Raw genomic sequence first — 22,025 nt, forward strand, 5'->3', positions numbered from 1 at the left:
ACCCACAGGCTTGGCTTCCTTTGCTGCTGCGCCCTGAGCCCAGCTTACCTCAGCCTTAATCTGCTACAACCAGCTTCTACTCCTCCCGCTTACCTTATCCTAGCACCCACACTTTTCTTTGCATTAAATAGTCTTCTCAAATTCTCTCTCTTTTGTAAGGTGGAAGTGTGACTGCAGTTGCAGAGGAAGCCTGTTTTGTTTAGAGGAGTCCAGACTGCCAATGGCTGCAAAAAATCACGGGAATGGTATGGCCCTCAAGGAAGTGTGCAGAAGAGAAGAAAATGCCTTATGTGCTGACTGTGGGAAACCTGGTAAGACCCTGTTTGTGTGGTGAATGATGATGGAAGAGAGCACAGGCGGAACCCGGCTAGACCAGGTGATCCTGTCTTAGAGGGAAGGAGAGGAAGGAGCAGCTGCCCTAAGCAATGTTGGCTCTGGGGTCAGAGATGCTGAATTTTGTCAAGCCTTGTAAAGTCAGGTCACCTGTCAGTGTACATAATGCTGTGCACAGTTGTGCTTATAATGTATACATTAAGGGGGAGGTATTTGTGAATTTCTTGCATTGTGCAGGGGATTGAACTAGGTGACCTGGGGGGTCCCAGCTCTATGATTCTGTGCAAAAAACCAACTATTTATATCAATTCATTGTTAAGATATTGCTCTCCGCAACAGAGACCCTAAAACAGCTTAAACCTCATCCTTACCTTTTCCATTTTGTCCTCCCAACAAAAATCCTCAGAGGTAGGATAGTTTGGGGGGCAGGGGAGAGACTCGCCCAAGGTCACTCAGTGAACTTCCATGGCACAGTTGGGATTTGAACCTAAGACTTTCAGATCCTAATCTATGAGGGTTGGATTCATTTTTTAGGAGGGCCAGATCTGACACAAATGGGACTTTACGGGGCCAGGCCATGTGTGTCATAAAATGTGATGTGAGGTAGCGAAGATATAAACTTTATAAAGGACACAGACAAACATCATTAAAGATATTATTTTTATAACTTAAAAATACAAACATGCTTAAAACTTTTGCAATATTTTGTTTAAAATGGAAAGGTGGAATAGTGGGATTTGGCGATGCAATTTAAAAAATAAAACATCAAGAAAAAGCACAAGGATCACAGCAGAAACTAAAAATATAAAATGCTGTGAGCCTGGGAAAACAATGAAATGGCTTTGCAAGTCTCTCCTGCCCCCGCCGGGTCTATTCAGATAGGCAATGGCTCTCCAGTGTAATATCCTCCTTTGGCTGTGGGTTCCCTGGTTAGAGTACTCACTAGGTCAGGTCCATTCAGTAGAGAAAAGCTGGCTCAAAGCATCAACGCTTTATTTGCAAGGACACAATTCCAGGAGGCATGAGCTTCAGCTGTCTATATAGGAATGCTGAAAGTGATCTCTACTCCATTGAAACACATTGCAGCACAGACAAAGTTGCAAGGAAAACATGACATGGATTTTCCATTAAGGTCTCTGGGCCCTATCTATCTGGGCACAGAGACCTTAATGGAAAATAAATTCCACTTTTTATTTTAAAGACAAGGGGAAAAGGCAGGGAACTGAAAGAGCAGGGAACTGTGTCAGACTCAGAGTTTCAAAAGATGAAGACAGGAGGAGAAGGAGGATGGAGAAGAGAGCCCTGGGCAGGCCAGTTCTGGCATATGAGATGGACATTTGGCACCCCTGTAATCCATCACCCTACCCACTGTACCATGTTGGCTTAGCAATTTGTATAAATCATGCAAATTATGTAAATTTACACATATCTGAAAATTTATTCTGTTCCTGCTAATTCTGAGGAAGATCAGAGAGTTTAAGCACAGAAACCTTACCCGCTGAGTCTGACCACAGGCAAACCTGTTCAGTTGCCACAAGAAATTATCGTCAACATTTGGCTCTGCCACAGATGATAGTTTGTAGCACTTTGCTCAGGTTATATGTGCCCTGGCCCCTATTTTGAAAACAAAGATGACTTCCTTCAAACCTAGGACTGTGGACTCTTTCAGGCACCCTTGGCAATAGAGCACCTTATTAACTCTGTAACTTTCTATATAATCTAGATGGTGTAAGTTATGTTTCAGGAGAGTGGAAATATGAAAGCTCAGAGATAAATAATGGGCCTTGCAGGTTCCAAGTCCTGTCCCTCCCTATTATTCTGATTCTCACCATAACTTTTACTGGTTCTGATCTCAGCCTTGGACCTTTGAAGAAACATAAACAATAAATTAAGATGATAATCAGCAGTACTCAGATTTTTACCTAAGGAATTTCAGGAATCCTTTATACTTCTGTTCAGACACAGTGGTCATTCAGGAATAGTCCTCTCTGTCAAGAACCAATCCTCCAACCCCTGACCCCACTTCTCTTCCACTCAGATCCTGACTGGGCCTCCTACACTTTGGGGGTCTTCATCTGCTTAGACTGTTCAAGGATCCATTGCAATATCCCCAGTGTCAGCAAAGTTAAGTCGCTCAGGATGGACCGCTGGGATGATGCACAGGTGCAGGTATGTTTGGCTTTGAGGAATGTTTTGCTCCCCTTATGTCTGGGGGCATGCCTCCTTCTTCCCCTTTTCACTCTCAGTGGCACTGGTGTAGAGATTGTACTGTCTTAAGGATTACTGTTCAGGTTTTCTGTTTGCCAGGTGCCCAAATGAACCCAGGTAGAAAGTAGCTAGCTAGATCCTGAGTATTGTTCTGAACCAAATTATATCGTACTTGAAAAACAAAACAATCTGAAAATGTCTGGAAATATATTGAATCCTGCTGTATTGAATATTTAACCAGAAAATGTTCAAGCTCTTTTCAGCCCTGTAATGCTATATTATTTTAGCAAGTTTGGATTAACTATTATCCTACATACTCCACAGAGACCTAGCTAAATTGTGAGTGCCAATTTCTGTAGCTCGCTCATGGAGAAGCTAACCAGTATGAAATATATGCTCTCTAAAATGAGGTTCTTTAACATTCTCTGCATTGCTCTACCTCAAGAAGGGAGCAGCGGTGAGAATAATAGATAAAGGACTTTTTGAGTTCTGGTTGCCTGGCCACCTTGAGGAGCAAAATACAGTTTATACAAAGGCATTGGAGCTAGGTCAGAAAAAGATAATTCCATTTTTGCTTAGTGAAAGGCTGCCATCATCTGCATAGGAGGGACTCTCTGAGATGCAGCTTTTCCAGTCAGAACTGTGATGGGAAAAGCTGCACCACACACAGTTCAGCTTCTGTGCAACTTTTGAAGCCACCCTCATGGTCAAGACCTGACAGTTCTAAGGCCACTTCATACACAATAGCTTTAAACGTGCACCTGAGGTTTTTAAAGCATCCATCTGTTGAAATGTGACTTTTAAATTTAATTTGCAAAGCACCAGATGCCAGCAAGGCAGCAACAATAATCTATTGTAGAAACAACCAAGGTATCCTTGTGGCACCTTCAACTAACAGATTAATTGTAGCATAAGCTTTTTTGCTTGTTTTCACAAAATACCATGTGTATCTATTGTGCTAGATAAATAAAAGAATCCCCCAAAGCATTTCAAAAGTGATGAATGCAACAAATATACCTACTTGCCAAGACTTGCGCCAGAGGGGACACCTTCCAGAGAGCTGTAGCTTCCTACTGAATGGATGCTGAGTTGCCTGGTTTGCCTTTGCTGTAATGTGTGTGAAATGGCCCTTAGCTCAATGGTAGGAGTCCTGGAAAAGGATTCAGTGGAAATCCATCTCCCTCCACTGTTTGCAGGTGGTAAGATTTCACAGCTCTTAGGAGCAGGAGCATCATTAGAGAAGAGAATGCAAGCTAATTTGTTCATCTTCTTGCATTACAGTTTTTGACCCAACACGGGAATGCAGTGGCCAAAGCCACATATGAAGCCCATGTTCCTATTTATTATTACCATCCAGTGCACACTGACTGCCAGTAAGTGTCATAAGTTCATCTGGGAGGAGGGCAAAGCGGAGTGGATGTTATGGGTTTTTTCTACCTATCATTAAGCTGCCATGTCTGTGCTGTGGCTCAGAGGCAGAGCATCTGCTTTGTATGCAGAAGGTTCCTGGTTCAATCCCTGTTGTTTCTAGTCAACATGTATGTGTAGTAGGAGATGTGAAAGATATCAGCCTTAGGCCCTGGATTGCTGCTGCCAGTCACAGCAGAACAATACTATCCTTGATACACTAATGGTCACAGTTTCAGGCAGCTTCATGTGTTACATTGTAATATCCCCACAGACTCCTAAGAGAACAATGGATACAAGCCAAATACCAACGAAAGGAATTCATGGAGCCAGGAAAGCAACTGCCATTTTCCAACGGTAACCATTTTGCAAAGGAATCAGTCCCATTGAATGTTTTTTCAGCAGCCTTGGGACACAGTGCGAAGGTATCTCCCCACATTACAATTTTAGTGCAACTTTCATAGGTCTGGATGAGACTGATGGTTGTGTTGTACTTCTAATACAGAAGAGAGAATCTCAACTGGGGAGGCTTTCCCTAGGCATATCACCACAAGGATGGGAGAACATAAGAACATAAGAGAAGCCATGTTAGATCAGGCCAATGGCCCATCCAGTCCAACACTCTGTGTCACACAGTGGCAAAAATTTTTTTATATATACACACACACTGTGGCTAATAGCCACTGATGGACCTCTTCTCCATATTTTTATCTAAACCCCTCTTGAAGCTGGCTATGCTTGTGGCCACACTTGGTGGGATTTCCCCTTCAAGGGGAAGTTGCTGTTTGTTAACCTGGCAAATTTTGGACAGTCCATCGGCTCACCATACCAACTGGACAACATAGGTAAATGGGTGAGGTCTTACAACCTTGTCAGCTCTAACTCTGTAATAATCATTAGTCATTAGTGAATCATAGCAATACAGTATCATCTTATCCTGCACTGTCAGGTTCTAGAGAGGCAGGGAGGTGGTGACGAACAATAACATAATGGGTTTTATTTCTATAAAACAACTCGTACTGAGAGTACAACTACATGGTACAGGAGATGCAGGCTGCCACTCAAAACAGCAGCCCATTTTTTAGTTCTTTTCCCTCTCCTCGCAGTATAATAACAACTTTAAGACCAACCAAGTTTTATTGAGAACACAAGCTTTTGCTAAGCACACTTCATCAGACGAGGGTAATACCTGATCCCCTCATCTGATGAAGTGTGCTTAGAGAGCACATGAAACTTACGTTCTGAATAAACTTGGTTGGTCTTAAAGGTGCACCTTGACTCCTCCTTTGTTCAGCTGCTTCAGACCAACACGGCTGCCCTCTTGGATCTATCTACATACAGTATAATAACAAGTTGCACTTAACTCAGGACATTTTGCATTTCCCTGCTCCCACTTCCCCTATTGGCTTCTGGTGGTGGGGAAGGGAAGCATAAGATATGATATCATCCCAAAGATAAATGTTGCTATGCACTACACAGGTAAGCACAAACTTATATGGGGATGGTATTTTCAGCAGCAGCCCCCTGTGTTTTTCCACCCTGATGTAGTCTTTGTTTTTAAAGATGTGCCATTGCTGCTTGCTGTCAGTAAAGGCTCCTTAATGAAAATACAAAATGGTTATTGACTGCATAAATATATCTTCAGAGAAGCTTTGTCAATAATACATTTGCTTCCTGTGTCCCAAGGTCCTGAAATATGAACACTGGTTCTGAAGATCTTGAAATGTTATTGATATGTGGAAACCCTATTGGCAGGAGTCCTAGAATTGCTCCACCCCCAAAGTGACAGGACACAGCTCTCATTGTTAGGTTCTGATAGCACCACTCTCCCTGTTTATGTGCATATATGTGAAAAACCACAATGGCAGATTAAGGCCCTTGCAGAATGCTCTTCTGCCTTCTTCGAGCCCAAGGGCAGGTTATGAAGCAGCGCCATTAAATGACACCATCTTTTTGTGTGAAAACCACAAAAGAAAATACTCAATCTGAAAACCTTCCAGCAGCAAGACAGCATTCTTGCTCTCAGTACCTAGCACCCTACCGCTGTCTGAAAGTATGAGGCTGGCACAGCAGAAAAAGAGTGAGAATGTAGGGAGGGGAAACTTTCTTCCATACCCCTGAATGAGGAGGAGGGAAGAGAAGCAAAATTTCAGGTTCACTTCTCAGTCCCATGGAACTAAAATGCTAAATATATAGCTGCCACCTTTTCTTCAGGCACAAGTCCTGTACCTGACAGACAGAAATTCAACAGTTCAGCAGTTGAGACTTCAAGTGAAATACACAGGAGCACTGAAAGAAGAAAGGTGCCAGACTTTAGCAACTATAAATCAAATATTTGTAGCTGCATGTAGCTTAAGATATTTGTAGCTGCATGTTCCTTAAAATAATCCCCAGGGCCATCTTAACAGCATTATGGGCCCCGGGCAAAGCAGTGTACTGGGCCCCTACAACTACTTACAGGAATAAAAATGTAAATGGTTGATAAGTCCTGCATCATACACAGATTAGTATGGGGCCTCTATGCTTGTGGGGCCCACGGGCAAGTGCCCATCAGGCCCATGCATTAAGACAGCCCTGATACTCCCCCCCACTCCTTACCACCTGCCTTCATAAATAGATGGCTGGAGGAGAAAACTACTTTTCCAAAATAGAGCTTTGGAGTGAAAGATGAAAGGATTTTACCACTGTATGCAGAAGAATAATAAAGGCTGCTTACTATCACTCTGGCTTTTGCCTACATCTTCTGGCTTGTATTTCCTTTTCTAGGTCTAAAAGAAGGGATCCTGTGGAAAAGAGGCAGAGACAATGGGCAGTATTTTCCACGGAGGTTCCTCTTGTCTGAGAGAGAGGGGTGTCTCAAGTATTTCACCAAACAGGATGTAAGTAAACATCTGCTTTTGCGTGTATCCCACCTTTGAACATGTCTCCTTTCTTAGAGGTGGACAGACTAATTTTAGTTCCATAAGTGCTCTTGAGGTATTGTAAAATGTCAGTAAAATTAAGTAATTTTTCTCAGGTATACTAGAATTAATATATAATTAATATCCTGTGCAATAATGTCTTTTAAGCCTCATGGTCCAGAGAATAACTCCCTGAACTGTTCATTGTATCATTGATCACTGAATCAGGTGACTCACCTACTGCATTACTTCCTTTTGTAAAATGCTTTTGAAAGGGAGAAACAATCTTCCCCTTTCTAGAGACAAATGCCAGCATTTCTATTAATCACCTAGTTAAACTAAAATACTAGGATTTACCTCTACAAAAGTGAAGCAATCCTGATATGTTCCAGGACCCATCCCACAATGTCCTTCTACTTCTTGAGCCCCTCTCCTGGGCTCATGCCCTATATAGCACTTTCTTACATGAAGCAGACATTACTGAAAAACTTTCATCTCATCACTTCAGAAAAGTGCTTAGCTGATTTAACTGGAAGCTTGTGTTAGTCTGAACAGAAGTGTGGCAAGCTGCTTGCATCCTACAGATCTCAAACTTTCCTGCCCTACTGCGCAGGGGCTTGCCTGTTACTCTCTGTGGTCAAGGATAAAGGAGACCATGAATGCACAATCTTCAACTGCCATATGTTTAGAAGAAAGTAAATTATTGTTTTGAACCTCCATCATTTTGGAGTTAGGTCACTATTAGCAAGGCCTTCTCCAGCCTTGATCACTCCCTTCCATAGTTTCTACCCTCTGCAAACTATAGTGAAAAAAAGTATTTTTTTTAAAAAAAATATTTTATTTAGCTCATATAAACAGAGATACAAACAGGAAGGAACCATAAAACCATGAGATACAAACAGGAAGAAACCATGAGACCAAACCATAAAAAAATAATGAGCAACATTTAAAAATCTGCTACAAAGCCAAGATTCACAAAGACCAATCACCTAAACTTTGTTGCATTGAGGGAATTACATCCTTAGAACACAAGAAATCCAGAACTGTTTTCATCATATTCAAATAAAGGAACTATCATGCATGTACCAAAAAAATGGATAATGCATTATCCTACCCATCAAAAATTGTTCCCAATTTCTGGTACCATTTTTTGAGTAAAGATCCTGTGAGGGATTTCCAAATTCTGGCAATGGCCAAATGAGCAGAAGCAACTAATGTAGAAACAAGAGATCTGGTATTTTTATCAAGCAGAGAATCGGCCCAAAAATCCAATAACAAAAATTCTGGGGAATATGACAATGAAAGACCCACCATGTTGGATATCTCTTTATGAACCACCTTCCAAAAGTCCTAAACAAGATGGCATTTCCACCACATACATAAGGCAGTGCCTTCCTGCTTACAAGATCTCCACATAGTGGACTCAAAGACTTGTTCATCAGGTTCAGTTTGTGTGGTGTTAAATACCAATTAGATAACAACTTGTAAAATTGAAGTTTAATGTTCCAACAATGGGATTTGTTGGAGGGAGAATTCCATATCTGTTTCCAATCAGATTTGGGGAGGGCAGGGTTTAAAGAATCAGACCTTTATTTTTGTAGGGTTGCGGGTATTTATGTATTGGTGATAGTAATAATTTATAAAGGTCAGAAATCATGCCTTGTTTACCATCATTCCCATTCCAAATTAAGCCTTCTGTTTGAGTGGCCAAATCAAATCCTTGAACCTGATCAGATTAGTGATCAGATTTTTTAGTTTATTGATGATTCTCTTAATAGGATTAGCTAACAAAGGCGTACTGCACAACCCATGAAATCCTATTACTACTTTTTCTTTATCCTCTTCAAATAAACTATGACTATTAACAGCTAGGGCTCTATTTTTAGCATTCAGTCCACTCCTTGTGGATACCCCCTCCATATAAATTGTTCTAATTTGCTTTCTCTCTAACAAAATCCTGCTGTAAAATGGAATTTCTCTTAATCCTTAAAAATTGTCCATAAGATTATATCTGATGTGTGGTGGGTATGGAAGGACCTAAAACGGAGGGATGAATTTTTATGTGGGTTTTCTAAACAACCTCACTCCTAACCTAATATATGAATCCTTATACACTACAGTGTCCAAAAATGCAATGGACCTGTCATCCTGATGGAATTTAAACTTAATTGTGACGTGTATTACATCATCTAATTTTTAAAAATCACCAAACCTTTGCTTATTTCAATAAAACATTTATATAGGACAATTTCATTATAAAAAAAGATTTTGTACTAAATGGCATATTAATGTATTCTCCAAAGTCATCATTAAGAGGTTGGCAACTCATGGGGCACAGAGTGGTAAAGCTGCAGTCCTGCAGTCCTAAGCTCTGCTCATGACCTGAGTTTGATTCCAGTGGAAGCTGGGTTCAGGTAGCCGGCTCAAGGTTGACTCAGCCTTCCATCCTTCCGAGGCCAGTAAAATGAGTACCCAGCTTGCTGGGGAGGGAAAGTGTAGATGACTGGGAAAGGCAATGGTAAACCACCCTGTAAAAAGTCTGCTGTGAAAAAATTGTGAAAGCAATGTCACCCCAGAGTCGGAAACGACTGGTGCTTGCATAGGGAACTACCTTTACCTTTTTTATTTTTACTCATGGGGCAAACAGGCTGGCCATAGCCACTCCTTTGACTTGGTAATAGAAAGTGTCTCTGAATCTAAAGTAATTTTTGTCTAAAATGATATCAACTAGCTCCATTAGAAAATAAGTTGGAGGCTGTTGTACTGATAATTTAAGAAGTGTTTGTTCAACAGCGGGTATATCGGTATACAAGGACATAATTCCATTGTAACCATACCTGATTCCTCTGAGGCACTTGTAGATTTTCAACCATCTTAATAAAATTGTTAGTGTCATTACAAAGGAAAAAACCTCAGCCACAAAGGGTTGTAGGAAGCAGTCTACATATTGCGTGAGACATTCTGATAAGGAATTGGACCCCAATAGGATGATTCTATTTGGGCTGAACCTGTTTAAGTATCTTCAGTAAAATGTAGAACATGGGTATCATAAGAAAATTATTAATTAAAAACTTAGAAGTCAACTCATCCAATCAACCCATAATTACAGCCTCTTGCACTGTGATTTTAATAATACCGTGGATATGGGCTTTGGGATCTTCTCTGAGTTATACATAATTAGAAGCAGGACCTTTTTTTGGTAGAAAAAGCCCAGCAGGGACTCATTTGCATATTAGGCCACACCCCCTGATGTCACCATTGTTTCACACAGGGCTCTTTTGTAGAAAAAGTCCAGCAGGAACACATTTGCATATTAGGCCACACGCCTGATGCGAAGCCAGCAAGAACTGCATTCCTGTGCATTCTTGTTCAAAAAAAGCCCTGATCAGAAGTATTTCTTAATAAGCAAAGGATGTCTTGCCAATAATCTTCCACATTCTTTATCACGTAGCTCCACCTTTATCCACCTCTTTTATTATGATTGACCCATCCCGGGCCAATGTGATCAAAATTGATCCCAGGTTAATGTGATCAATAGTCTTCTCTGGTTAAATTATACTGCCTTGGAATGTTGAGAGACAGCACAAAAATGGACAGGTTTACAGACTTTATTAGCTGTATATTCCATATTGCCAAAAAAAGTTCTTAATTTAAATGGCTGAATTAACCTGAAAATGTCTACTTGAGTCTGAAACAGGTCATATCCAGGGAACAATGTATATCCAAGGCCCAAGTTTAATTCTTCCAATGCAGTTGATGTTAATGCCCTAGAAGATAGATTTACCACTAAAACTTCCTCTTCCCCCTTCAATACAGGTGATAGGAGAAAAAAGACTCACAGGCTCTTGTTTTAGTATGACGTTTCAAATTACTTCTCCCTGAACCATATGCTTCTCCTGAAGTAGTAGCTGACTCGTCAGCTTCAGACATCTCTATATCCAAAGTGATCACAATACGATCAGCCCAAGATACTCTTTTCTTATTAGGAGCTAGTCTATACCACCTATAGACTTTAGATAAATTATAATCTTTAGTATCTCTCTCAAATTTATTTAATTTAAACTCTTTTAATTTAGATTCAAATGGACTTACACTCTTTTCAATTTTAGACATACAGGTATTGGACACTGAGGTGGTAGTGTTGCACTTTAAGAACTGCTCCACAGTAGAAATATCAGTAAAGGATTCAATGATCTTTCTGTTATTAGGAGCATAAGGTTGAAGGAACATTTATTTAATATAGAGATCCATTTGGACCTAAAGGTTTTGTCATCCAGGAACATTTCTGGTGGCTTGTGAATTCTAAGCCCTCTGAGGATTCAACTGACTTTGCTATAATCAGCTAATGAAACTGCATGTAGAAATAGTCTCACTTTCTTCTTTTTTAAGTATATTGGAGTTGAGCCCACACATTACTGTCTGCACCTGCATGTTCTCCAAACATTCTTAGTGAATTAGACAAGATCCTTTCCTTATCTCTATCACTGAAGGCAATAACATGGCTCCTTTGAGCCATAATAGCCTCTAGACGTAATTACTGATTAACAAGGATACACAGCATGGTACATACAATTCAAACAAAACACTGTGAGAACAGGCTATTTAGAATCAATACATAAATAATATGTTTTATATGATGGACCCTTTCTGAAAAAAACAAAATGGTTTTAAAGACACCTTTTACAAGTTTCTGCAATTACCGTAAATATACAGTATTCATACATTCAGTCTTACAATAGCCAAACACATAAAGTCCACAATATTGTTAATGACAATTAGCCTTTAGATTGTGAATTTCAACTTTGATAGAATGCACCCTTCATTTTAAACTTGGGCTTTGGCTGACAGATAGTCCAAGGTTGCTCCTCGTTTCAGCTTAGCTTTTATCAAAATCACAATTTCTTCATAAGGCATAAGATAACTTATTCACAAGGCACAACAATACCTAAAAACAAAAAAATCTCCTTTACAAAACAGGAATTTCACACAGTGTCAGACATCATTAAAATTCCAGTGGCAAAAAATACTCACCAAATCTAATTCAATTATATTTCTAGAATGTGTTAGCCATTAAACTGTTACCTTCAGGCACAGAGTCCTCCAATACTCTCCTCTGGCAACAACACATTAATAATTCTAGCACCAGAGACCTTAATAAAACTCAAGCCCAAGAACTATCACAGCTGTGTGGAGTTTATTTAACAGTTTTCACCAGGAACATTTAATGGAACAGTGGCGCAGACCTATCAAGTCAGGCCATTAACCTGTGACCTACTCAGGCTTGGAGCAGCTCTACAGTATCTTAGGCAGAAACACCACTTTCTGTTCAGAGTGGAAAGCTTGTGCTCTGTCACTGGGTCACAGCCCTTAACATAAAACTGGAAGTGTCACTTCTCTGAAGTCCTTCTACTCAGTGCATTCAAAACACTGGCTTTAGAAAACATTTCTTCTTCTGTGGGGCTCTTTTGCAGCAGTTTCCAAGCTTTTCATTATGGATTCCCTCTACCCTTATCTTGGTTGTCCCAATTTCTTAAACTAAGGTAAATCATAATTTTTGTGCAGCATTGTCCCTAATTTCACATCTGAGAATTTTATGGTCCAACCCAAAGGCTCTTGTAACTCAGTGATAAGTTCATGAAAGAATCAATATTTAACATATAGAAATTGTGGCTATGTTTTAAGTCCATTTCTGTTTTTCTTCTTTTAAGGAAGCCCTGGCATTACTCTTTCCTCTCTCTCTCTTTTTTGGCAAGACTTTTTTTTAAAAAAGTGATCTTCTTGTTACAATAACTTTTTGCTTGTGAAATCCTATAAAGTCCTGTATGCATTGTTGGAATTATATAAATAAGAAAAAGTTTGCTCATTGGGATAGAAAGACAGCTTTGAAAACAGATATGTACACTGAATTCTCTTTTCCCCTTTAGGCCAAAGAACCAAAAGTAATGATTAAAGTTGACACTATCAATGCCACATTCCAGCCAGAGAAGATTGGGCACTCCAATGGCCTGCAGATCACCTATCTGAAAGATAACAAGACTCGCAACATCTTCCTCTACCATGAGGATGGAAAGGTACATGAGCCTGGCCTACCTGTATGCTGCAGCGTGTCCAGGAAATGAGGGAGAAAACCTGGAGTCACTATATTAAATGATCCTAGAGACCTAAGGCCATCACTGGTTCCAGTAAGGATTTTGCGGTCTCTCTTTGTCCGGGGATTAGGACCTTTCAGGTTCAGGCAGTTACAGGAACTCATTCTTTCTTCCCATCTTCTTCCCAAGGTGAACACACATAGAGAAATAAGCTTAAGCATACGGTAGTTTGTAAAACTGTCTTTCGTAGGATATCTTCTAAGATGGAAACAGAGGAGGATGTTCTTTTGGGGCTGTTTTGAATTATAGCTATAGGAGATGATCATAGACATTTGCTTGGAAGTTATAGTCTATTGGGCTTTGTGTTCTTGCATTGTCCTTTCAAGGCCTTTATGTCTTCCTAGGAAATAGTGGATTGGTTCAATGCAATCCGTGCAGTGCTGTTCCACTATCTGAAGGTGGCCTTTCCTGTTGCCAGTGATAAAGAGGTACGAGAATTACAAGCAAGAAGATGTATTGGCAAGGCTGGACTACAGAGTACTCATTGTCTCAGTGAAGTTCCAAATCTCATTGCTCTTTAGTCATGTACAATCTGAGATGACATAATCAATATGAAGATGTGTCCACTCCATGGCCATAGCAATGTTAGGCTTTTTGGTATCCTGGGTAAGATTGCTTCCACACAGAATTTTTGCTTTTATTTTTGCTGTTTTCTGGGGAAGAATCCACATGATGTTGTCTCTAATAACCCACTTTCCATGTTTCCCCCCACTTTGCTTCAATCTTTTTTGAAAGATTGCAGCCAAAGCAAATTTACACGCTGTGTGCTAGGAAGGTGCATGTTTTCTGAAGTTCCCACCCACATTTTAATCAGTATTCCCCCCCCCACCACCACCAGGCATTGGATGGGGGGTTGCTTTTTGAACATTCACCAAAAAGTCACAACAATATTACATATTACCCCAATTTAGTAACTTCTCTGAGTTCCCAGGTTTTCATTTTTAAAAGTATCTAACCCTTTTCTTGCAGAGATATAAGGGATTAAGTGGGGAAAATTGGGGGGGGGGGTGTGGCAGCCATGGTGGGCTAAGGGGTAAGGAGAGTTGCCATGTACTTGCAAATTCCTCTGCATTTGCTGCAGCAACAAGAGCTCTCAAGAAAACCAAGTGAAAGCAGCCTCCGATTATATTGCCTCCCACAACCCCAGTTTAGATATAGTTTAGATATCTTTCAGGCCATTCTGATAAACTAGTAGCTTGTACTCTTTTATTGTAGCTCAAGAGTCGGCTGACACGGAGCTTCTTGAAAGAAGGCTACATGGAGAAGACTGGTCCCAGGGTAGCTCATTTTTAAATTTATATTTCCTTTTTAAAGTAATCTCAAAAGCTTTTTGAAAACATGCACACACAAACCAGATTTAAACACTTTGTACTGCTATGAAGTGCCAAATGATAGCCCAAATAAGGAGAGATCATAGAATCATAGAGTTGGAAGGGACCTCTAGATCATAATAGCTATCTCCTGACTTGAGCTGGTCTCCTCAGTGAAGGGGGTTCAGCCCTAGTAATACATGAATGTGAAGCTAACTGTGTAAATTTTAGCAAAACAGTGTACAATTATGTCCACACAACATTATCCAGACCCTTTCCCAATTTCAACTTGAACCCCACAGGCTACCTAACCTGGTTGATCTTCAGGCACTTTCAAATGCTACTTGTGCTTGGATTTTATGAGCACTGGAAATTGGTTTCGCCTCTCATAATGTTTATAAGAATCTCAGGGACTAGGCAGTTTAAAAGCTTGTTGGATTCCCATGTTTTTTAAGGCAAGACCATAAAATAGGAAAGTACACAAAGGAAAGTGGGGGAAGAGGCAGAGGTTAAAAGTCAGAGCCTTGGGACAAGTATATTAGCCAGGAGGGAGATGGTCAGGTGTCAGGAGTTCAAAAGAAAGTTCCAAGGGGGAGCAGCAAGAGAGAAAGGGTGAATGGGTGAAAGAGAAATAACCTGAAGTTTAGCCAAGAGGAAAACATAAAGAAGTCAAAGATAGAGGAAATGCTAAGAACTGGCTGCGTACTGAATGCAAACAAACAGAAGGCCCATTTCAGTCCCCTGCCCCCTGCCTCCAATGTACAGCCACTATGAAGTGGAAATTTATTCCATTCAGAGGCATTACTAAGATGATGAGTCCAAGTTCATGTGATGTCAGTGATGTGTGGCTGGATCTCTCAATGTGTCAGCTGCAAAAAACATCAGTAGAGGGAACAATAATATGGATTGGGTGTGTGGCACTGGGAAAAAGGGGATTAATAATCTCTTCCCCTTGCCATTTCTATAGTTGAAAATGACCCTGGTTTTAGTTCTGTAAAGGAGAAGAGAGGTACAGTAGAGGGACCCGCCTTCTCATCTCATCCCTTAACACACTTAGAAATAATCCAGGAGAACATTTTTATCAGGAAAATGGCACAGATAAAAAGGTAACCCATTTTCCCATCACCGTGGCCCCAGTTAATATCTCCACACACAAAGCTGCTGTTTGCACATAAGTTACACATTTTTTGGGATCCAGCAACCCATAGTCTGGCTGTATTTCTGCACTGGCAATTTCACAGTTGCTTCTGATGTAGTTGTCTCACTGAAGCAGGTCTGTACCTGAATGCAGCACTACTGAGGAATTGAGCTCTTAGGGAAGTTTGGGATAGAAATGTAACGATTCTGCACCCACGCTATCCCAAAACCACTTCACTCCAAAACTACCACTACTCTGTCAGATGCACCATAGACTTGAATGCAACTGTGGTGTGATTTTCCAATTCTCACCAGAAGAGGGCTTTCTTCTCTCATGTCTTGGTTCTCTTTCACAGCAAAAGGAACCCTTCAAGAAACGCTGGTTTACATTGGACCATCGCAGACTCATGTACTTCAAGGATCCTTTGGTAAGCCAGGCTTCAAACTGAATTTTCCTTACCTCCTTTTAGCCTAGATATGGCCATTCTCTTGTTTGAAATAAGAATATGGGGGACCAACTTCTGAATTAAGCCATTTTAGCTCCTTTCATAATTTGGATTGATTTCTGTTGATTTCTGCACTTCAAAGCCATGGCCAGAGGAAACAGAAGCTGGCCACAGTAGTTTTCCTCTAGCTAACTGGCAATTCTAAATAAGAGAGAAGGGACAACTCCTCAAAAATCTAGGGCTGTGGATCCCTTCTTTCCATATAGGATTAGTCATAATCATTGAGGATACCTTGGCAAGGCTCACTCTCTTCCCCAGATTCTGTGCCTCTATTCCTGCCACCCAGATCCTTGCTTTATTCCCACTCACATCCTCCAACCCCTGCCAAATAGTACTGTTCTTGACAGATTATTAAATCCAGCTGCTGCTACATCAGGTTAGCAAAATGAGAAGGGGGAAAGGCAGAAGACAGGAAAATAAATTCTCCAGTTGTGTACACTGGAGCACATACTTGACCAGGCAGCTTTTAGAGAAGACCAGGTTTTTGCAGATAACTTTTTCTAGCCGGTTGCCATGTAAGAAACCTGGTCTGTCTGGGGTTTCTTATGCTCCTGGTTCAGGTTCTGGTGAAGGGCTTAAGACCTGACAGGAAAGGAAAACTAAAAGATGACATAGAGCCAACTTTCTAGCTCACCTCAAATTCTTGAGAGACAGACTGGGTTTGAATCTTAGACTGGTGTTTTCACAGCAGCCAAGTTATCCAACAACTGGTTGCTTGACACTCATACAAAGCGAGAGATCAAGATCATCCTTCTTTTAGTCTCTCCAGAAGATCACCTTGGTGGTTCAGTTTTTCCAGCTTCATATTGTGGTTTCAGTCTCTTGTTTTTTTATAATGGACCATAGCAAGAAAACATCACTGTCTAGAAGTCAACAACAATAAAAAGGGGAGTTTTTTCTGCTTTGTTTCTGTTCAGAAGCAGCATCTGAGACACTTCCAAGAGATCTCTCAGCACCAGATACACAACACCACACAGTTGTACTTTGTCATCAGATCAGCTATAGTCTACTTGTAGTGGCCTGAACCTGGAACTTAGATAAGCTGCCTTCTCTTTCTTGGCTTTTTACTGGCCTAGAGGGAAAAGTAGTGTGGGAAAAGTAGCATCTGTGGCAACATAACTGGTCTAAAACATGCAGCTGAATGATATTGTAATATTGGGCACAGTGATAGGATGTTCCACTGCAGATATGGATAACATTTTTCAAATCTCCCCTATGTTAATCCTGTTTTGCAGAGGAAATCTAGCACAGCACACAAAGGGCTAAGCTAGAACTTTTCTCCCTAATGTGCTTTAAAAAAAAACTTGCAAAGACTTTTTGCCTGGAAATGTGACACACTCCATCTGCAGTCTAAAATGGTAGAGCCCATTCTACCAATTTAGAATTTTATGACCTCATTTTGTTGCGCAAAATGACCAGCCACTTTAAGGGATGGAGTCGCTGTTCTGTCTACTCACAGGCCCTTCATGGTACCCTTCCAGAAAAACTAGATGGGGTCTAGAAGTTTTGCCACTAACATGGATCCTGACAGGTCTCCCATTTTCTTCCATCACACAGGATGCTTTTGCTAAAGGTGAAGTATTTGTGGGCAGTGGAGAGAATGGGTACAGTGTCAAGCAAGGGTTACCGGCAGGGGTGCAGGGAAGCTTTACCTGGCCATACGTCATCACCATTGTCACCCCTGACCGTAATTACCTTTTTACCTGTGAGACGGAGCAAGATCAGCAAGAGTGGGTTGCAGCCTTCAGCCATGTTATAGAGCAGCCCATGACACCTCAGGAGTATGCAAGTAAGTGCCAGAGGTAGCTGTACTTTGTGTATCTTTTGTTCTGGGGTTCTGTGTCAGAATTTATCATTTGTTTATTGATATTACTGATAGCTGTGTTCCCCATTTTTAAAAATGACCAAAGCGACTTATAGCAAGATTAATAAAAAGTATATTTTGTAAACTGTTAAAATCCTATCAATAATAAAAGTAGGTAAGAGGAGCATTAATAATAATTCTTACATTTAAATAGTCCTTATTCAAGCACGAATTTCAAGATGCTTCCTGTATGTTAGTTCTATAATTTTTAGAAAACAATCTTGCAAGGTAAGTTAGTATCATCCCCATACTGCATATGGAAATAAAGTTGAAACTGTGGGAAACTGTGGGTTTGCCTCATGTACCACCAGGCTAGATTTTGAACCTTTTGGTTCACAGCTTAGTCATTAAGTAAAAATACTGCCCCAAAGTCGAATTCTGTGACATGTCTAAATCATGCAGATTAAATAAAAATGCACATATTTACTTATATAGTATAATTTGATCTGTTTTTGTAAGTTATATTGTAAGCCAAAATGCCCTCAAAACTGAGGTTGGGGAATTGTCAGGTGGGCACCTGGCTTAATCAGGATCTTTTTACCTATGTATACAGGATCCACATCCAGAAATTAATGCTTAAATTTATCAAGGACTCTAATTAAGTAAAAGCAATTAAAATTTATTCCAGAAAAATATAGGCTTACATACAAGACAAGTAATTCACAAAACACACATACAGTCCTAAGAAAAATAGAGAGAGATATAGAGACAACACATGGGTAGACAAACAGGGTGATAATTACCGATCGTAGTCTTCAAGGAAGGCTCCAATGGTGACAAAAGAGGACGGGGGAAATGGGACCCTCAACTGTGGCCAGAATCGGGGATGGATCTAGACAGTGGAACTGGGGTACTGCTAGATGCACACCTGAGTGGAGCTGGGTCAGAGGTTAAATAGACTACCTTGAACCCTCAGGGGATGGGAGGTACGGGGAGGAGAAAGGGGAGGCTCTGCAGTGACCATAAGGGCTGGACTTCTGCATTAGCCAATAGCAAGTTAATTGGTGGCACCTAATTGGGTGCCCATAACTGACCAATGAACAAGCTTGGACCCGGGTTACCTTATTGGCTGTACAGGTAATCATGGGTCAAGGGGGAGGCTCCAGGATGACAGTGGGGGAGAGGAATAGGAGAAATTACTGGGTGGAGGGGTGCTTAAGATTATTAAACTTATCTAAAAAGGTTACAATAGATGGCCAAATTACTACCTAGGTAACACCCAGTTTGCACAAAGGAACTTGGCTCTGGCTGAAGATGGTCTTCCTCTTCTTTAGTGTTCTTCTTGCCACCAGTCTTTGTCTTGAGTTCCGTTGGACAAAGGCTTAGGTGGTCTGGCGGGGTCCACGCCTGGATAAGCTTGATGGCTCCTTGGGTGGGTAACATCTATTGCGTACGTGTGCTTCCCGTTGTGCTGAAATGGAGTCTTGGCACTGCTGGAAGATAGCTGGTGTTAGCCTCCCAAAGTGGATTCTATGGTCAAGGCTGAAAACCGCGTGGCCTGGATAGCTCCTAATGGTGCACTTTCTTCTGCTCCAAGATAGAGACAGCGTTCGCCTGAAGCAACTGGAAACCATCCGTTCTCCTTGCTGGCACTCTTCCAGGGACACAGAGCGCTGCTTTAGCGTTGTGGCTGTTAGTACTCATAAGTCCCTTCCAGTCGGTTGGCAAATTCACGTCCTTCTGGCAGATGTGTGTGAGCTCTGTCTCCAGGCACTCTGGCAACCAGACGGGTGACTACGATGTTCTGGAAATTAGGGGCATTTCTTTACAATATGGCAAAGCAGAGATTGCTAAACACTAAATGTTATTATCCCTCACCATTGCCCTCAGACTTTTGAAAATCCTATCACCAGGTAATATCCCATACATTTTGAAGCTTTTCATAGGGCCAAAGTAGATGCAACAGTGTCCACAGGTCCGACCTGCAGACACTACTGCTATTTTAAAGCCTTATGAGGCAATTTAAAAATGCCACAAAGGTGTGGAAGGATGAGGTGCTCCTCTCCCCCCCTCCTTGCCTTTTTTAAGTGCTGAAACATTTTTCCCTATAGCTGTTTTGCCCCTATGGCTGTTTTGGAACTTGAAAGGGTACAGGGAGGAACAAGAGTACCTCATCCTGCCATTCTGTGGACCAATCAGGATCAGATCCTCATGGTATTTTTAAAATCACTTAATTAGGCTTTAGAATGGCAGCAGCATTCATGAGTCCGATCCATGGATGCCGTCACATTTATCTTGGTCCCAGCGCTGGCTCTATGGAACTGCCACAAGCCTGGCAACCTAAGCAGGGTGCCCTGCCCCCACCCCACCCTCAGTGAAAGTGACCAGGGCAGCAGTGCTCCTGTGCCTCAGAACACGCTGTGAGGCTGCTGTAGCTCTGCCCCCTATATCTGATGCACAAGGCAGAGTAACAGGCAGCCTCACGGTGTGCTCTGAGGTGCTGGCACACTGGCGCTCCAGTCACTTTTGCCAGTATTTCCCTCACCACAGAGGCGAGGGTGGGTGAGAGGGCCAAAGGGCCCTATCCCAAGGCCCACACTGGCACCCTTGCCAGGTCAGCGCCCCAGGCAGCTGCCTAAGTCTGCCTAGTGCATGGGCCGGCCCTGTTTGGTCCACAGTCATAGGGTCTACAAACTTGTTTTAGAAAAAAATAAACCTATGCTCAACACTGAATTCAGTGCTAACACATAGTTGCAGAATTGCTATTTCCCCCCTCTAACATAGTTTCTGCTTCTTCTACAGCTGAAGCTTATTTCAAGCTCAAGCCCTGATGTTCAGAAAGAGAGAACTTGACAGCTAAACTCCTTGACTTCCTTTCTTCAGGAAGTGTGGTGGGAATGAGACAAGTCCTCCACCTAATAAGCTGCTATACGGTACTTCAATGTCTCATGATGAGGAGTATGCTTCTTTAAATGTATGAACCACGTCGCATCAAAATAGACTGTATTTCCCTTTTAAACATTCTTCTTTGTTGAGGGATGCATTCATATGAATTACAACTAGCCCCAACCCTTACTGTTCAGGAACGTTTGCTTCAAATTCACATTAGATGATTCTGCCAGCTACTCAGACTTTGGCCTGGTAAAGGATTCAAGGATGGCAGGCAAAGGGATTGAACTAGATTTGCTGATGCAGGACAATGTGCTGCCACACCACGGGCCTGGTAGACTTGCTTCCTATTGGCCAATGTATATAGGTGCCGTCCTGAATGGCTCCTTACTGGTTGCTGCTGATTGGCTGCTGAGTACTATTAAAGGCACCGGAAAGGAAAGGTCCCCTGTGCAAGCACCAGTTGTTTCCGACTCTGGGGTGATGTTGCTGTGCCTCTCCTCGTCATTGTTCTGATCTTGTGGCTACTAGCTTTCCCTAACTAAGTGTCCACCAGTGGCAGCTGGTACCCAGTGGGAGCCACAACCCATCATAGACAGAGTTAACTAATTCTGATTTTATCCCCATCTTCCTCCATTGCAGCACTGCAGAAGGCAGCAGAATTTAGAAGACATTCTAGAAACACTTCTCCATAAGAACATAAGAGAAGCCATGTTGGATCAGGCCAACGGCCCATCCAGTCCAACACTCTGTGTCACACAGTGGCAAAAAATTTTATATACACATATACACTGTGGCTAATAGCCACTGATGGACCTGTGCTCCATATTTTTATCTAAACCCTTTTTGAAGGTGGCTATACTTGTGGCCGCCACCACCTCCTGTGGCAGTGAATTCCACATGTTAATCACCCTTTGGGTGAAGAAGTACTTCCTTTTATCCGTTTTAACCTGTCTGCTCAGCAATTTCATCGAATGCCCACGAGTTCTTGTATTGTGAGAAAGGGAGAAAAGTACTTCTTTCTCTACTTTCTCCATCCCATGCATTATCTCGTAAACCTCTATCATGTCACCCCGCAGTCGACGTTTCTCCAAGCTAAAGAGTCCCAAGTGTTTCAACCTTTCTTCATAGGGAAAGTGCTCCAGCCCTTTAATCATTCTAGTTGCCCTTCTCTGGACTTTCTCCAATGCTATAATATCCTTTTTGAGGTGCGGCGACCAGAACTGCACACAGTACTCCAAATGAGACCGCACCATCGATTTATACAGGGGCATTATGATACTGGCTGATTTGTTTTCAATTCCCTTCCTAATAATTCCCAGCATGGCGTTGACCTTTTTTATTGCAAACGCACACTGTCTTGACATTTTCAGTGAGTTATC

At 41.6% G+C, this 22,025-nt stretch overlaps 2 protein-coding genes across 5 annotated transcripts in view; one reads left to right on the forward strand and one right to left on the reverse strand.

The window, feature by feature from the left end:
• NOL12 (nucleolar protein 12) overlaps positions 1–12,020 on the reverse strand; it is a 29,038-nt gene extending 17,018 nt beyond the window's left edge. Inside the window, exon 1 of one of the 2 annotated variants that reach the window (XM_060245489.1) lies at positions 11,880–12,020. The gene's annotated coding sequence lies outside the window, so the exon portion shown is untranslated. The remainder of the gene's footprint in view (positions 1–11,879) is intronic. The other variant, XM_060245488.1, reaches the window with a different exon arrangement.
• Positions 173–21,064, forward strand: LOC132576388 (arf-GAP with dual PH domain-containing protein 1-like). 3 transcript variants are annotated; one of them, XM_060245485.1, is made up of 11 exons: positions 173–311; positions 2,372–2,502; positions 3,823–3,914; positions 4,223–4,305; positions 6,715–6,827; positions 12,773–12,919; positions 13,342–13,425; positions 14,213–14,275; positions 15,801–15,872; positions 17,508–17,739; positions 20,557–21,064. In XM_060245485.1, the coding sequence occupies exons 1-11, from the start codon at positions 221–223 to the stop codon at positions 20,583–20,585; spliced, it is 1,137 nt and encodes a 378-aa protein (XP_060101468.1). In that variant the 5' UTR covers positions 173–220; the 3' UTR covers positions 20,586–21,064. The 3 variants fall into 3 exon arrangements, with proteins under 3 accessions (XP_060101468.1, XP_060101467.1, XP_060101469.1); XM_060245484.1 differs by having other exon boundaries at positions 175–311; positions 2,293–2,502; XM_060245486.1 differs by having other exon boundaries at positions 191–311; positions 2,310–2,502.
• Positions 21,065–22,025: the final 961 nt, after the last annotated feature.

The sequence above is a fragment of the Heteronotia binoei genome, chromosome 8 (genome assembly GCF_032191835.1).
Source record: "Heteronotia binoei isolate CCM8104 ecotype False Entrance Well chromosome 8, APGP_CSIRO_Hbin_v1, whole genome shotgun sequence".
Taxonomy (NCBI): Eukaryota; Metazoa; Chordata; class Lepidosauria; order Squamata; family Gekkonidae; genus Heteronotia; species Heteronotia binoei.

What these genes read in the sequence shown, in the direction of transcription:
- LOC132576388 (XM_060245484.1), top strand. Translation starts at nt 243, where the DNA reads ATGGTATGGCCCTCAAGGAAGTGTGCAGAAGAGAAGAAAATGCCTTAT. An exon ending in CCAGTGCACACTGACTGCCA is followed by an intron (nt 3,915 to 4,222) that starts GTAAGTGTCATA and finishes ATATCCCCACAG; the next exon opens with ACTCCTAAGAGAACAATGGA. An exon ending in CTGTTGCCAGTGATAAAGAG is followed by an intron (nt 13,426 to 14,212) that starts GTACGAGAATTA and finishes CTTTTATTGTAG; the next exon opens with CTCAAGAGTCGGCTGACACG.